Raw genomic sequence first — 18,382 nt, 5'->3', positions numbered from 1 at the left:
GTACTCGGGTACTCAGATGTGCCGTGACAGGTACTCGGGTACTCTGATGTGCTGTGACAGGTACTCGAGTACTCTGATGGACTGCGACAGGTACTCTGGTACTCTGATGGGCTGTGACAGGTACTCTGATGGACTGTGACAGGTACTCTGATGGACTGTGAGTGACAGGTACTATGAGGGGTGGTGACAGGTCCTCTTTATTGGGGGGACAATCAGTGTGGTTGGTGTACACTGTAAGCGGTAACGAGATGTTACCGCAATCTCCTCCTCACACACGATCGGTGTGTAAGGAGGAGAACCCGGTAACATCTCGTTACCGCGGTTTGTTTACATTTTAGTGATCGGCTGTGAAAGGATCACAGCCGATCACGTGGGTAAACAGCCGGCCAATGGCTGCTTACCAGCGTCGGTGACAAGCAGTGTTCCCGGGGAATACGCCACCACCGACGTGCACAAACAGCGCGATCGCGCACATGTGCCGTGCACAGTGGCGGTGTGACCATCTGTGATCACCCGTGACTTCATCACACCGGATCACGTGGTTAACAGCCATAACCAATGGCTGTTCACCCCCTTCGGTGGGAGCGCGGTGTCTCCGTGACACGCCACCACCGAAGAAAGAGGGATGCGCGCGCGCACAATCGCGCGTATTCCCTGTTTAAACGGGAGGCCGTCATATGACGGCCTCCCGTCACAATAGGGAAGCAGTTATACGCCTCCCAGAGAGTTACAGGAAAAGTCAATACTTTGAAGAGCTATCACAGCTCCAAGTCTCTTTGGATAAATCTCTATGAGCTTGCCACATCTTACCACTGGGATTTTTGCCCATTCCTCCTTGCAAAACTGCTCCAGCTCCTTTAAGTTGGATGGTTTGCACTCGTGAACAGCAATCTTTAAGTCTGTCCACAAATTTTCTATTGGATTGAGGTCTGGGCTTTGACTAGGCCTTTCCAACACATTTACATTTTTCCCGTTAAACCACTCAAGTGTTGCGTTAGCAGTGTGTTTGGGGTCATTGTCCTGCTGGAAGGTGAACCTCCATCCTAGCCTCAAATCACACACAGAGTGGTACAGGTTTTACTCAAGAATATCCCTGTATTTAGCACCATCCGTCTTTCTCTCAACTCTGACCAGTTTCCCAGCCCCGACTGCTGAAAAACATCCCCACAACATGGTGTTTTTTGGGTGATGTGATGGGTTTGCGCCAGACATAGCGTTTTCTTTAAAGGCCAAAAAGTTCAATTTTAGTCTCATCAGACAAGAGCACCTTCCTCCATACATTTTGGGAGTCTCCCACATGCCTTTTTCGCAAACTCAAAATGTGCCATTTTGCTTTTTGCTGACCACTAATGTCTTTCTTCTGGCTACCCTCCATAAAGCCCAACTCTATGGAGCATACAGCTTATTGTCATCCTATGTACAGATACTCCAGTCTCTGCTTTGGAACTCTGCAGCTCTTCCAGGGTTACCTTAGGTCTCTGTGCTGTCTCTCTGATTAATGCCCTCCTTGCCCGGTCCATGAGTTTTGTTGTGCGCCCGTCTCTTGGCAGGTTTGCTATTGCGCCATGTTCTTTCAATTTGGTTAGGATAGATTTGATGGTGCTCCTAGGGATCATCAAAGATTTGTATATTTTTTTATAACCTAACCCTGACTTGTACTTCTCAACAACATTGTCCCTTACTTGTTTGGAGAGTTCCTTGGTATTCATGGCAGGGTTTGGTTAGTGGTGCCTCTTGCTTAAGTGTTACAGCCTCTGGGGCCTTTCAAAAAGGTGTGTATATGTAATGACAGATCATGACACTTGATTGCACAGATTGCACACAGGTGGACATCATTTCACTAATGATGTGACTTCTGAAAGTAATTGGTTGCACCAGAGCTTTTTATGGGCTTCATAACAAAGGGGGTGAATACATACAAACATACCAATTAGCAATTTTTTATTTTTGAAAAATTGTTTTATGTATATATTTTTCTAATTCCAACTTAGACTATTGTGTTCTGATCCATCACATATAATTCAGATTAAAAAAACATTGAACTAAAGGCTGTAATGTAACAAAATAGGTAAAAGGTACATGACAGCGTTTCAAGGAGAACATTCTCTGAATTGAAGACATGACTCCCTATTTGGTCCTTCATACTATTACATTGTTAGTTTTTCCATTACTTTGTACTCCTCCCTCCTGTATACCTGAGTGATGAATAGTTCTTTCACTTAAAATCGCTAATGTATTTGATGAAAATGAATTCAAATTGATATGTGAAAGGCATTCAGCTTTTTGGTTCTATTTCTATAAATCTATCTTTTCACGTCTGTGCTATTCAAAGCATATACGGGTGCACTGTAGAAAAAAGTTTGCATGCAACCTGTAAATAATGCCAGTAATTATATCTAGGAAGGTCACAGATGACCAGAAAACAAACAGGGACCTTCTACTTTCTCATCTCCTATTCCTGGGAGCTTTGTGCTGGATTTTCAGGTTTAGTTCAGTGTGACCTTGGAATCCTGTAGAAAGAACTCTCCACCCATTCCTATATATTAGTATAAATCTCTGTATTGCCATAGCAGCATTCACGTAAAGCAACATGGAGGCAGGCATTCTGATCGGCAGTTTACAAACATGACTATGGCATTGCTTACTGAAGCACCTATTGGGTAAAGATAATTTCTCATAGCACTTAATCTACATACATAAATGAATATGTACAATGAATCATGGGTCACAATAATGCAAATTATCATAAACCCTTATTATTGAGCAAATCAGTGGGACAACTCTACTCCAGACCTTCGTAATTTCTTCTACATCTGATCCTGGGTGCTTGCAGGTCACTCAACTCATCGCAGCTTCACTGATCCACATTATCAAATCTATAATTCTATTCCCAGGCTATGATCCTATGTTATTCTTTATCACAAATTCATTTATACCAAATGGTCATTACCAGAACATTGCAAATGGAACCTTAATGTACCACAGCTCACCCTAATGCACGATGGCGTTGCAGTGTGCTGCAGAAAACTGCATGTCCTGAATTCTCATGCTTTAACTTGTTACAACCCATTTGCTTTTAATTGCTGGTCTAATCCAGCCAATGCTTGCATTGTGATCAGGTGTAAATGAGGCCCTAACAGTCCATGTACAATCTGTCTGAGCTCATCCCACTGACGCATTCCACATTTGCTATTTTTCTTTGAATGTATTCAGTAGCAGTATTAACACCAGGGCCACCTTAATAGCATCATGGGCCCCTGGGCAAGGTAATGCTATGGGGCCCCTACAAGCTTGCCCCAATTTATGCACATACTCACAAGAATTAAAGTACAATATTTTCTACTTTGCAGCCTGTCACTTGCCATGTCCCCTGACTCCAGATTCAGCGTGTCACTTACCACCCTTCCCCTTCCTCCAGATTCAACGTGTCACTTGCCACCCGACCCCATGTCACCAGATTCAGCATGTCACTTGCCACCGTCACCTGCCTCCAGATTCAGCTCGCCCCTTGCCATGTCCCCTGCCTCCAGATTCTGCGTGTCGCTTGCCACCCATTCCCTGCCACCAGATGCCTGTCACTTGCCATGGCCCCTGCTACCAGATTCAGTTTGTCACTTGCCACCCCCTTCCCTGTCACCAGATTCACCATGTCACTTGCCACCCATCCCCTGCCACCAGATTCAGCATGTCACTTGCCACCCATAGCCTGGCTCTCTCTCCCTCCCCTCCAGCTGGGCATGCTGAGGGCTGCAGTTTCCCTCCTAGGGTTGCTAGTCCCATGATCCTCTTTTTGGCTCTTTTTTAGTTATTTTTACCTGGCTAATACCCGCTCCCAAGTACAGAAGCATGAGGGGGGGGGGGTCTCCAGATAGACACGCCCGCTCTCCCCACTGCTGACAGAAGGAGGGGGGTAGGCAGTAAAAAGAGCCATCTTCTGACAGTGGCGGCTCAAGGGGGGGGGGGGGGGAGCAGCACAGTTTCTTCTCCTCGGACCCGCTCGACATCAGTGCTCCTATTATTTGCCTGTCGACTGGGAGAGCAGATGGGAGGGGATACGCGGTATTTAAACTTCAGGCCCCCCCACTGCCTTAGCTCGTGGCTCCTAGGTGCACTGCACCCCATGCACCTGACCCAGATTGCCCCTGTCTGGCTGGGCAGCAGATGGTGGTGGAGCCGTCAACATTCAGTGTTGATTCATTACAGACACAGTTACATAGAGAGATTCAGGAGAGGTGGTGACAGCCCAGCTGGCAGGCGGAACCAAAGATGCCCCCGCCCGTTGGACTGCCTATGCCTGCTCAGCCTGACTCCCTTGTATCTACAGCTAAAATTGTTATAGTTGTAGTTAGAGAAGGTAAGGGTTAAAACAAATACAAAGTAGTCCCTCCTGCCCATAGGGCATGGATAAAAAAGAAGCGGCAATGTTTGCTGGCAGCCTGTGATGTGTATGAGGAGACCACCAGCTCTTGTGATAGTGAATGCAAAGCTCTCTTTGGCTCTACTTATGTGAGTAGAGGTGTTAAAAAAGTTATTTGGATTGTGTGGAATTACGCTATTGTGTTACTTTCTTCCATTTGACTGGTTTAATGGGTGGAGAGGAAGAGTTAGTTATCAAGTCTGTTGTGAAGCTATTCTTGAAAATGAGAAAATAACAAGAACACTCCATGGTGAAGTGATTTATCATGCTATGTTGGCCAATCTGTCCCCAGAGGGGCAAAAATATTTGGTGCGTTTCTGTTTGGAGAGGGATCACTGAGCACCTGCATTTTTGTTTTGAAGATATAAAAACAGCTGAAAAAGAACCTTGTAATATGAACTTCACATTGTGCACTTTATATAGATTTTTTTTGTCTTTGCATATCTTTATTGCACTGAAGCACTTTAGTTTGTTATGCACAATGTTTTTCTGTTTGATACAAGGAACTGTTTATTTGTTAGCCCTGCTCAGTAGAATGGATTTAAATATTTATGTACTACTTTATACACTATACAGGCTGCACAGCTGATTTAATATTCACATACCACCATGGCCAAAAATATTCGCCCAGAAAAGTGTTGCAATTACAAATTTTTAGGCATTCTCATGTTTATTTTATTTTTTTGTATTGGTATCAATGGGTTTCTTACACCACTCTACTGGAAGTTTGGACCACTCTTCTTTCACCAACGGCTCCAGGTCTCTCAGATTGGAAGGGTTCCTTTCCCATCTACTGTTTTGAGATATCTCTCCACAGGTTCTCTATAGGATTTAGATCTGTACTCATTGCTGACAAGTTCAATACTCTGCAGCGCTTTGTCTTAAACCATTTCTGGGTGTTTTTGGTCATTGTCCTGCTGTAAGACCCATGACCTCTGAAAGAGACCCAACTTTCTGACACTGGACCCTACATCGCACCCCAGAATTCTTTGGTAGTCTTCAGATTTCATAATGCCATGCACACAGCCAAGACATCTAGTGTCTTAAACAGAAAAGCAACCCAAAAACATCAGTGAACCTCCACCATGTTTGATTGTGGGAACCGTATTCTTTTCTTTAAAGGCCTTATTTCTTTTTTCTGAAAACAGTAGAATGATGGGCTTTACCAAATAGCTGTAATTTAGTTTAGGCTGTCCACAGCACATTCTCCTTAAAAGATTTTGGCTTTCTCAGGTAAGTTTTGGCAAACTCCAGTCTGGCTTGTTTCTGTGTCAGCAGTGGGATCCTCCTGGTTCTCCTACCATAGCGTCCCTTTACATTCAGATAGTGACGTATAGCGTGAGCGAACACATTTGTACCCTGTGCCTAAAGGTCAGCTTGAATTTGTCTGGAAGTTGATTGAGGTTCTTTAGCCAACATTCGAACAATCCTTCGTTGATAAATTTTTCTCCTTCATCCACATCTAGGGAGATTAGCTACAGTGCCATGGGCTGTAAACATCTTGACAATTCTGCGCACAGTGGACATAGGAAAATTACGATCTCTGGAGATGGACTTGTAACCTTGAGATTGTCCATGTTTTTCCACTATTTTTGTTCTCAAATCCTCAGACAATTCTTTGCTGCTTTTTTTCTTCACCATGATTCATATGGCATACAGAGACACTCAACAGAAAGGTCCAGTCAATTTTTAACTGGTTGCCAGCGTGATTTCTATATTGTCAGCACCTGTTAATTGATATAGGTGAATTATTTCTTACAATTTTGAGAAGGTGCCAATAATTTTGTTCAGTCCATTTCTGGAGTTTTTTTGGTGGATTTTTGTGTCATACCAATACAAACAAAAAAAATAATGAGAATGCCTATACATTTGTAATTGCAACAATTTTCTGGGCAAAATTGTGCATTATCTGACAGAAATGCAGGGGTGGCAATATTTTTGGCCATGACTGTATTAGTAAGATTGCAGAGTTCGCTTTGGATTCTTATTGTTATTTTTAAATAGATCACAGTTGCTGTTATGGCTGACCTTCAAATGTCCCACTGTTTCACCTTTTTAGAAGATACATTCAGAACCTGAGGGTTTCTGTTATCAGAACAATTATGTCAGCAATGAAGTAATGAACTAATCGAATGAAAGTACGTTTTTTTGGCAACAGTCCTCCTCCTGCGGTATTAAAAAATAATGAAAGTCTTCCCTTTTGATGATCATGCTCTCATCGTAAAGGAATTCAAACTAGGAAAGTATATTTTCCTTACACAGTTACCTTAGACTGCTTTAGGATTTGGAAGACACATTCAAGTTTTAACTTGTGACAAGCGCTGCCATGAACAGCATCTACGATCCTCTAGGTTCCAAAGGACCCTTTACCATTCAGCGTAAAATAACTCTTATGCCGCGTACACACGTTCGGACTATCTGGCGGACAGACCGCCGGACTCTGCAGCGGAGGTCCGCCGGACTTTACAAACAAGCGGACCTGCCCACACACGACCAGACTTGTCTGGCGGGCTAGGTCCGGCGGACAACCCTCTGAACTATGGCGGGAGTCTGCCGGACTTTTGAAATGAACGGACTTGCCCACACACGGAGAAAAGTCTGTTCATTTTGAACGTGGCTCCAGGTAGCTGGGACTAGCGAAGGAAGTGAATGTCGCCGCCTCAATCAGCGAGACTGACACCTCACTAGCCCCGTCACCTGGTATGGATTTAAAGGGGAACCTCTACGCTGAAAAAACGGCATGGGGTCCCCCCAAAGTCCATAGCAGACCCTTATCCGAGCACGCAGCCCGGCCGGTCAGGAAAGGGAGTGGGGACAAGCGAGCGCCCCCCCCCCTCCTGAGCCGTACCAGGCCATGTGCCCTCAACATGGGGTGCTGCTTTGGGGAAGGGGGGCCCTGCTGGACTTTTCTCTGTGTGGGCAAGTCCGTTCATTTAAAAAGTCCAGGGGACTAGAACACAGATGGGTGGATTGTCCGCTGGACTGCTAAGTCCGGCGGACAATTTTGAGTCAAAACTTCTAAGTCCGCCGGACTTTTGGAAAGAAAAAGTCTGTCGGAGCCCATACATGGGCGGATTGTTCGGCGGACTCTGGCCCGCTGGATAGTCCGATCGTGTGCACGCAGCATAAGACATCGTACTTCTAAAAACACAGATTGGGACAATCCATTACCCAGAAACAACAAAGATGGAAATAATGGAAGGAGTCCCTGAAAACACTAGAACAACCTCAAATACTGCACTCTTACATTTCTGCATCCTTAACGAATGCTACCAGAAAATAGAGCCATGGTTTTCCCTGATGCTTCCATTAAAACAATAGCTGCAGTAGCCTACATCAAGGTTGTAGATCGAAGAGACAAAGTAAATGTGGGTTTTGTCCTCAGTAAGGCCAAGCTGTCTCCAAAACCAGCACATACTATTTCAAGGCCTGAACTCTATGCAGCCGTATTAGCCATTGAAATTGCTGAACTTATAAAATGTGAAATAGACTTTGAATAAGACTCTCTTCACTTTTACACAACCAGCAAGATAGTGTTGCGACACATACAAAAGCAAATAAAACTGTTTTGTGTGTGTGTCAGTAAGGCTGGGTTCACATATGAGCACACAGCGGCTTACAGCAGGAGTTCGGTGTGTCCTCATTCACCATTTCAGGTCGATCTCCTGCTGTGCGAATTGGATGCGGGGAACCGAACAGATTGGTTTCTGTGCAGAGCTGCACCAGATTTTACACGCTCCAGTTTTGGTAAATGTATGTGTCTACAGACCTTAACCTAGCTGATCAAGGCACCTACACAGCACCAGACATTGCATTTCTGGACATTTCATGGTCCTCCTCACCTGACTTCTTGCATGATGACCCCATCACAATTGATAATGATTCTACATTTTAATTGGTTGAGCCTGAGTTTGATAATCAGATCAGTGCTAATACAATTACACTCAATGCCTCTGTAAAGTCAAAGACAAGTGCTCACGGTTTCAAACTCTTTTAGAAGTAGTCTTCTGTGGTACGGCTATTGCACCACTTATTCACATTGCTGATCATTTCGCAACCAATACTGAGGACTGTGAAGAACATCACAGATGGCAAATCAGCAAAGGATCTCCCACTATTGAGGTCAACTTTTGATGTGCTACTTCTTTTGTCAAAGGAGTAGGATTTAGCATCTAAACCAACAACTTGATTTAAAGAGGTAAAAAGAACTGGTGCATGCTGCTGCCTTCCCTTCTGAAGGTAAACTCGTGGACTGCCTTCTGTAACTTTTTACAGAAACCAGTAGTGACCTACCAATTCTACAGTTTGTAAATGTTTGTATTATTATTCTCTTGTTCTCCATTCTTTTTTAGGTGTTCCTGGGATAGAGTCTTCACTTCATGTTGGGGCTTGATTCTTAAATGTTTAATATTTGAAATCATAGATTTTGATGGGGAGCATCATGGTATATATGCATTATTTGTGTGCCTTCAAATAATTTATCCTTTCCTCGCTCCATAGTTAGAGGATACTCAAAATAATTAGTCCCACCCTTGTTGTTCTTCATGCTTTAGTTTCCATTCATCACAAAGCTACTCTATGATTTTTTTTTTTTTAACGTATTCCGATTTTCATCTGTAAGGATCTGCAAACGTTTTGTTAAAGCTTTCTACTATCTGCAGAATGTCATATGGATCGAGTCACTGTGGGTTTGATTTACTGAAAATGGAGAGTGCAAAATCTGGTGCAGCTGTTATAAGTAGCCAATCAGCTTCTAACTTCAGCTTGTTCAATTAAGTTTAAAAAAACAAAAAACTGGAAGCCAATTGGTTTCTATGCAGAGCTGCACAATATTTTGCTAGATAGCTTGCTATTTTGTTAGATTGCTGAAGCAGAACACCTACCCACCTTTTTATTAAATTCACAGGATCAGTCAGGCTGTGTGGTTATGACTCAAACATAAAGTGCAGTTCCCTTATAATCAGCCACATCAAAATCAATTGCTCCTTAAAAAGTTTTTTTTTTCTTTGTAGCTAAATATATTATACATTGTGAGAAATCCTACTATTTTTGTAAAATAGGAAAGTGCATTTTGTGGTCAGTTTCCATTAGTATCTCTTCCTATTCCATTTCTTAATGACACACAAGCAGATGGGCTAAAAGTGAAAGCTCTTGACCAGCTCATAGAGGTTGTTGATGACACTCAGAACAAGAAGGTTCACTCACTGCAACGTAATGACTACTTGGAGGACTGGTAATACAAGATTACATTCACACTGTAAGTGATATGAACCATGGACATATAATACTAATGGTTTTAAGTACTCTACAGCAAAAAAGGTATAGCGGTGCAAAATAGGGGGACACTAATACAATTAAATATTTCATTAGCATTGACTTTTATTAGAACAAATAATTTAACATAGCAATACAGAAGCCCCTCTTAAAGCCATCATTGCCCCAAGAGGATATACCGTATGTAGCACTACCCCCAAAGGAATCACTGTAGAAGTGCACAGGTTCTGTCTTTATTTAGTGCAGGCAGCCAGGTACACAGCAGTATTTCATCCACTCAAACTCATTAAACAGTGCAGGGGTATCTTCTTGATGTGTATTGCTAAGTAACTGGTAACTTGGGAGGACAGTGGGGTATGAGATATACTCCAAAAGTCTTGATGCATAAATTGAAGAGGACTCCATCTCTAAGCAGTAGCAATACAGTATCTGCTCCAGGCTGAGAATCTGGGAAATTGCTGGACAAATTAAGTAGAAATAGGCTGAAATGGTCTAGCTGAGCGACCAGACACTACAACACAGGGGCTGTGCTCTACTCACAGATCCTGGCAATAATCATTCCAGAGATACAACATCCAGCAGTCCAAGAAGGGGGGGGTCCAAAGGCAAGCAGTCCCTCTAACCTTGAGAACATGGATCCATCCCCACAGGGGAGGGGAAAGACAAATCTCTCTGGGTTCCAGCCCATTTAATGGTATCCAAGCCGCTATCTGGGCACACCCCCCAACCAGGGATTGGCTAGGTCCTGCTAAATATTCAGGCAGGTTTTTTTAAATTCTGACACCCCAAGCTATAGAAGCTTCTTTTAGAGGCAGGGGGATGTAATCAAACTCACAGCCTGTGAAACCCTAGTTGCAGAAAAGATTAGTTAATGTCAGGGCTGGCTTAGCCCTTCCTCCTCTGGGCTGGCCGTTCAGCTGTCGGCTAATTGCCAGCTCTCTTCTCTTTCCACAGTTATCAGCTGTTCCCGATGATGCTCGTCTGACCTGCCTATTTAAAGCCTTCCAGTTCACTCTTTCCTTTGGCTTCACGTTGGTCACATCACTAGGAACCATCTCCTGCTGTTTGTTTCTAGACTGGCTTGCTGACATCCCTCCTGGCTTCTATCCTGCTTGCAGTTGCTCTCCTTGGATCCCTGACGTCTGTACTGGCTGATTATCCGATCTGGTTTATGAACTTGGACTGGCTGACTACCTGATCTGGCTACTGGACTCTGGCTATGCTTGACTACGCTTTTTTCTATTTACCTTTTTATTTTTTATTAATAAACAAGTGTGATTTGATTGTACTTCTGTCTCTGTTTCATAGTTCCTGACAGTTAATGAATGTCGTGCCTTACAGTATATGTAAACCCTAACAAATTATCTTATGTGGCCCCTTTATCTGTAAAATATACACTTGAAGGCATGAGCTATCTTCCCCTGCTGCAATCCTATCAGTTTTATTGTTCCATGAGAACTAGAGAACCAGAGAACCAGAGCCCTCTCAGGGTTTCATAGTCAGTCCTATCTGGCTTCTGTTCTGATACAAATGGGAGAGTGAATATTGTCTTACAACTGCATCTTATAAAATCATAGGCGGTCCATATAGTGAACCGATGCTTGGCCAGCTCATCAGGAACCGGATGTATTTTGATCCATATATGGGCAGGCTGGTTGTACTGAAGTTGATCCATCAATCAATTTCAGCCTTTGGTCAAAAGGAAAGAAAAGATTTAACCTCCACATACAGAGAAGCTTCTTTACAGTAAGAGTTGTGAAAATGTGGAATAGACTCCCTCAAGAACTAGTTCTGGCCAGCTTACTCAATGCACAAAATATAACCAGATCCTAAGATTTATACTTAAGTAATAACACCAGGGATTGTTGCTCCAGAGAATATCCAATTGCCTCCTAGGGGATCAAGAGTTTTTTTTTTCCCCCTGCTGGAGCAAATTGGCCCATGCTTTCTAGGGTTGTTTTTGCCTTCCTCTGGATCAACTGTGGGTATAGTATTGTATAGTTCAGCCATTCTCAACTAGGGTTCCATGGAACTCTAAGGTTCCTCCAGAGGGTGCTAGGGGTTCCCTGTGCTGTGGCTCATTGACCTCTCATTTGATGGTGCCTGCAATGTTGCAGGACCTGCTCCACTTGGCAAACCCAGCAGTTATCTTACGAGTGGTTTGTAAAGGTGGTATTCTGGTCACAACTTTAAGGGTTGCATTCTACTGACCACCAATAGAAGAGGCATTTTTGCCATTTACTGCCAATATTTGGTTTAAGGGTCACCGAAACCTGAAAATTATTTTAGGGGTTCCCCTGGGTTAAAAAGGCTGTGAAATGCTGGTGCAGCTGGAAGTTTTCTGTTTATACACTCACCAGCCACTTTATAAGGTTCACCTGTTCAATTGCTTGATAACACAAATTGCTAATCAGCCAATCACATGGCAGCATCTCAATGTATTCAGGCATCTAGAAGTGGTGAAGATGACTTGCTGAGGTTCAAACCGAGCATCAGAATGGGGAAGAAAGGGGATTTAAGGGACTTTGAATGTGGCATGGTTATTGGTGCCAGACTGGCTGGTCTGACAATTTAAAAAACTTCTGATCTACTGGGATTTTCATGCACAACCATCTCTAGGGTTTCTCTCTAAGAGAAAACATCCAGTGAGCAGAAGTTATGTGGATGAAAATGCCTTGTCTATGTTAGAGAATGGGCAGTCTGCTTCGAGATTATAGAAAGGCAACAGTAATTCAAATTAGCACCCGTAACAACCAAGATATGCATAATACCGTCTCTGAACACAGCACACTGAACCTTGAAGCAGATGGGATACAGCAGCAGAAGATCACACCAGGTTCCACTCCTGTTAGCTAAGAACAGGACATTGAGGCTACAATTCGCAGAGGCTCACCAAAATTGGACAAGTTTGAAAAAAGAAAACCAATGCAGCTATTACATTTAAGGACTGGTAAGGTACACCATTTAAAATGTTTGTTTTTGAGTTTCTGTACTAAGTGTAAAAGCCTATACATAGAGTAATATGACACAGCTTAGGAAATAATTTGCCTTAGGAGCTTTTACATGACAGCACCATTCAGAAAATACAGTGATAGCTTTTTCAGTGAGAACACAAGTCATTGTGATAAATCACGAATCATGTTATTCTTGGCACAAAGGTCCTCTAGGATAATTTATTCCAGTGATATTAATAGCTCTCTTTCTCCTCATCTGACTAAAAATAAGCCATAAAAATAAAAAAAAAATAAAAAATATTCCCATTGCTATGTGTATACAGTAAATGCAGTAGAAAAGCATAATTGTCAGCCTGAAGATTCTGTAGAAGATTTACCGTTCTTTAATTCAATAAATGCTTGTCAGAGGTCATTACTTCCTGTATTCACAAACCTAAAACACTAATTATTTGCTATAGTTAGTTGGCTCAATTTGTAATAAAGTTTTCATAAGATATACACACCATTTCTCTTTGTACACAAACACATATAATATACATCTTTTATCCAAAACCACACATTCCACAAAGAACGAAACACTTTAGGATCAGTAATCAGGACATTTCTTTCTTGACTTCAGCTCAGTGTTTCCAACAGCCACTGATCTAGCCAAGTATTGACATCTGAGCTATTTTTCTTTGAAAAGCACTTGTGTTTTCCAAAATGGAAGGATTTTCTTTAGGTTATAACCTAAAATGTTGCCATTTAACAAGTAAAAAGTTTTAAGTTTGACTAAATTTTGCATTTAAAAGACACTGAACTTTGGCTGGCCTTTCTTGGGAAGGATCAACATCTCAGTGTAAACCTTCATTCTTTAATTAAGACAATCCAAGCAAAAAATATTTAAAAAAATAAACTATCCTGACTTTATATTGAACCGGTTAAAATAATGTAAAGCGTCAGGTGTCTCCCAAAAATAACCCCGAAAGAAAAGGAAAACAGCAATAGACAAAAATCATTATCAAAATACTCACTACTTGTTATAGAAATAGCAAAAATTACCTTTATTTAAAAGATCAAAACAACCTAAATTTAGGTGGCTTAGATTATTTTGTTCTGATTAATCTAATAGACAATTCTGTTATTTTTGTAAAAGGTAGTAAGTGTTTATTCTGTATGATTTTTGTATATTTAGTTTTTTGGACACCCAAAGCTTTTCATGGTAACATCCCATTCAATAAGAGTTTTCTTTAAATAAACCTATACTTTGTCAACGCAGGTCAAAGCAACCCTTTGCTCCCACCCTTCCTAGTTGTGCACTAATTTTCCTTTGTGCGACCCCCCCCGCCCAATAATTGCACAGTTTGATTGCAAAAAGAAATATCCAGTACTTCTGGGTATGGTGAGCATGCAACTCCTCTTCTTCCCACTGACAGTGCAATGCTTGGTGATGGCTGCTCCCATGGAGCTATCACATGGGAACAAGGAGAGAGTACTAAGCCTGGCATAAGCTCCAAGACTAAATGCCCCCATTCACTTTGGGCCAATTTGACATGCCAAATTGGAGCCTACTCCCTGCAATGGCACTGTACGAATCAGTGCGGCGACGCACCGATTTCCAAAAGTAGAACCTGCAGTACTTTTGGCGACTTGGGGGGTGATTTCAATAGACATCTGTCGATGAACCTGCACAGATGTCTTTTAAATCGCCCCACAAACTCGCACTGAAATGCAGATTGACGTCTGGTGATTTCAGCTGAACGAGGGATAAATGATTACAAAGGAATGCAAACATATAAAACACACATTACATTCAACTGATAGTATTAATATTTATTGAAATTATAAAATAAACAATATAATCAATAAAAGTAGTAAACCATATTTATGACAAAAGATTCTGAACTTGTTGTGGAGATCTTTGTAGAATGCTTGTTGGCTCTTTGTAACTATTTGCGGGATTCATGACAGCCTCGTATATTTCACCGTAAGCTCGGCATACCAGCTCTGTGGACTGCTTAATTATCTGTTCTCTGAAAAAAAAAAAAAAAAAAAATGTATATTTATATATTATATAAAAAATAAATTAATGGTTGAGCAGAAATGCAGAATGTGAGTTATGCCGCGTACACACGTAGCAGACTATCCGGCGGACTTAGTCTGACGGACTTCCCGCCAGACTTTCCGAACGAGCTACTTGCCCACACATGGCACTTTTTCAGCGGACTAATACGGCGTACTAAGTCTGCCGGACTATCCGCCGTACTTTTGAAATGAACGGACTTGCCCACACACGCGGAGGAAAGTCCGCTCATTTTGAGCGCGTCTCCAGGTAGCTGGGGCCAGCGGAGGCGTCGCTGGCCCCATCACCTGGTATGGACTTAAAGGGGAACCCCTACGCCGAAAAATCAGCGTGGGGGTCCCCCCCTAGGTCCACATCAGACCCTTGTCCGAGCACGCTACCCGGCAGGCCAGAAAAGGGGGTGGGGACGAGCGCCCCCCCTCCTGAGCCGTACCAGGCCGCGTGCCATCAACATGGGGGGGTGCCTTGGGGAAGGGGGGGCGCGCGGCCCCCCCACCCCAAAGCACCTTGTCCCCATGTTGATGAGGACAAGGGCCTCTTCCTGACAACCCTGGCCGTTGGTTGTCGGGGTCTGCGGGCGGGGGGCTTATCGGCCCCCGGATACCGTCCCCCCACCTAATGTGAATGAGTATGGGGTACAATGTACCCCTACCCATTCACCTGTAAAAAAAAAAGTAAAAAAAACACAACAACGGTTAAAATCGTTTATTGCACAGCTCCGAGGGTCTTCTTTCCATTTTCGGGGGTCTTCTCGCCGGACTCCTCCGCTATCTTCTGCTAGCTCTTTTGCTAGCGGAGGAGCCCAGCTTTCTTCTTCGCCGTCCTCTTCTTCTGACTTCAGGGGGACTTGCCAGATAGCCAACTAACATTGAGACACTAAGTTTACATACGAAGGCGGAAGGAGGTGCTGGACGTAAGGGACGGTACTAGCAAGCTGAGGCGCCCTATTCAAACTGCATACCTGCTGTGTGGGACCAGGCGGGACGCGCAAGGAAGGGTGAGAGAAAGCAATTACGCTACCGGCTAATAAAAAAGGGTCCGCTGTGACCACCAATGCCCCGGAGTAACTTGTGTTGGAACTGAAGAATGGAGTGATTTCATGTTTCTTTGGAGTGCTTTCTTTCAAGTTGTTCATGTGAGTGCATAAAGAGTGGATTATTTTAAATTAAAGCGGGAGTCCGCCGGGACTCCACGTTTTTTTTTTTTTTAAAAGCCAGCAGCTACAAATACTGCAGCTGCTGACTTTTAAAATAGTGACACTTACCTGTCCAGCGCGCCCGCGATGTCGGCACCCGAAGCCGGTCTCTCGGGTGCTGCCGCCGCCATCTTGGGTATGGGAATCAGGAAGTGGAGCCTTTTCGGCTTCATTTCCCGGTTCCCTACTGCGCATGCGTGAGTCGCGCTGCGCAATAAGGATGGACCCGCTGCCTCTGGGATCTGTATGTTTCCCAGCAGGCAGCTGGGGGACTTCGGAAAGGGGCGTAATCTACGCCCCTTTCCGCAGAGAGCTATCCCGGAAGTGGGTGCAGATACCTGTACTGTACAGGTATCTGCACCCCCCCTCCCCCCTGAAAGGTGCCAATTGTGGCACCGGAGGGGGGGAGGGTTCCGATGAGCGGAAGATCCACTTTAGGGTGGACCTCCGCTTTAAAGTGTGTTTACAGTATTGCACTATTGGAGGTCTCTTTTCTTTTGAGGTATACTTACAAGAGCCTTTTAAAGGGAGAATGTACAGAGATTGGTGATTGAATATCTGATATCATCTCGTGAGAGATTTAATGCCTTATTAGCCTGGTACGAGAGTGCAAGGCTCATCAGCTGGTGAGTGCTCGTACGAGGGGGGTCACAATCACGGATGGTGTGGTGAAGGATTTAAGAAAGCAGTTTGGACACTGAATAGCCTTTCACACTGATAGAGGGATTACTGTTGGAAGATTTTTAATCACCCCTTGGTGACGGACTATACTTATATATATATATATTTTTTTTTTTGATAATTGCAGTTGCACTGTTTTGGTCACTATATTTTATGTATAAGAAATTATATATGTTATGTTTCTTTTCACTTTGAGGAGTGATATTTGAAATTGATGAAATTTTTTTGGTGTATGGAGTGTATTAGTATACTGATCTATGGAATAAGCACAAAGAAGATTTTTTTAGATAGATTGGGTGAATTAATATTCACATAGTATGAGCGCTACGGGGTATTACTTATTTGCTGATTATCAGTAACATATTTTGATGCACCTATAATTTATTTTATAGTTGTCACCAGAACAGCAGCTGACGATACCTTTTCTTGTGACAGCTAGAAAGGGAATTCTTATTTTAAAAACAAAAAAGGTTTTTAACTATTTCCCACTTTATCCAAAACTGAAAAAGAGTTTTTGTTTAAGATACACTTTAACAGGTAAAAAGCACACTAATCAACATAACAACTAACGTACTAAAGAAGGCATGCTTGTGGTTCTTTCCCCATGACCAAGCAGTCAAATGACCGCACACTTGAAGACAATTAGCTCTCTTTTCTTAAAGTAGCTCATGCCTGAAAATGCAAGGTCCACTTATTTGGAAGCTCCCCAAATAAAATACAATAAAAGCTAAAATATGAAACCATAAAAAATTTGAAAAATTAAACCGTATGTATAAAAAATAGGTACATCAGTTACTTTGGAAGCTTCTTAAGAATTCTTGAAGGTACTGGGGATATCACCATTCCTCTCGCCTGACTGTTGGAAGAGCTAGGTACTCAAAATCCAGGGATAAGGTGCTCTAGCACAATATGGAAGTACATTTTCGTGTAATTTTAAGTACCCAGCTCTCTTAGGAGACAGCAGTGAGGCTCAATGATATCACCAACGCCCTTTGGAAGTGGCCGTAAGCAGGGATCTGAGACATTTTTTTTTCTTCTTTAAATTGTTTAATTTTTGAGGGTGGCTTCTATTTAGTATCTTTTTTATGGGTGTTTTTTTTTTCGCGAGACAGGAGGCTCCCAGAGAATTAGAGCCCAAATGGTTTTCTAGTTTTGAATGGAATGTGGTAGTGTTAGATCCTCTGTCTATTTTTATTACTGTCTGTATCCCCTGCAGGGTCCCTCTCACTGTTGGTCCAACTGACCATTGTCTACAGTACGGGAAGTGATGGAAAATCCAAAGTTTTGATTTTCCACAAAAAGAGGAAATGAAGAGGAACCTCCCAGTGGGAACACCCATTCTGGTAACAACTAAGAGGAGATATCCTCTTGTTTTGGAGTAAAAAAAGGTCTTAACCGTTTCCTACTGAAAAATAAAGAAAACAAGTTTTGGATTAACATTCAGTAATAGTGTTAGTGCCAGCTTCCTAACCTAATTTCCTCCTAGTTTCTGGAGCATGTCCCATGATTCCTTGCCTCTACTTCGACCACAGGGCAAATGGTCTTAACACGGCGGGATTGTAATAATCCCACCCACAGCAATCCTCACACCAGGAAGAATATATAAGCAAAAACGCACTGAGAACTACACGGGGCAGTGAGGAAACCAGTCTCCATGCACATAACATAATGTTTGGGAAAATGTTGTCAGTCTCCAGGACAGGAAATAATGAAATGGCAAGAAAACCATAACTTGGAGAAAGAATAACAATGCATATATCACAATTACATGTTCATGGAATACACAGTGCAATTAGGTA

General features: G+C 42.8%; 1 protein-coding gene across 1 annotated transcript in view; it reads right to left on the bottom strand.

The window, feature by feature from the left end:
- Positions 1–14,442: 14,442 nt before the first annotated feature.
- The window catches only part of COG6 (component of oligomeric golgi complex 6), a 211,368-nt gene continuing 207,428 nt past the window's right edge, over positions 14,443–18,382 (bottom strand). The window contains exon 19 of the mRNA XM_077484196.1: positions 14,443–14,657. Within this exon, the coding sequence (XP_077340322.1) occupies positions 14,510–14,657 (148 nt within the window). The 3' untranslated portion in view covers positions 14,443–14,509. The remainder of the gene's footprint in view (positions 14,658–18,382) is intronic.

The sequence above is a fragment of the Lithobates pipiens genome, unplaced genomic scaffold (genome assembly GCF_037356315.1).
Source record: "Lithobates pipiens isolate NorthernLeopardFrog02 unplaced genomic scaffold, aLitPip1_a1.2 Scaffold_16, whole genome shotgun sequence".
Lineage (NCBI taxonomy): Eukaryota > Metazoa > Chordata > Amphibia > Anura > Ranidae > Lithobates > Lithobates pipiens.
The sequence above is the reverse complement of the archived record's forward strand: the minus strand, read 5'-3'. Positions and strand labels throughout refer to the sequence as shown.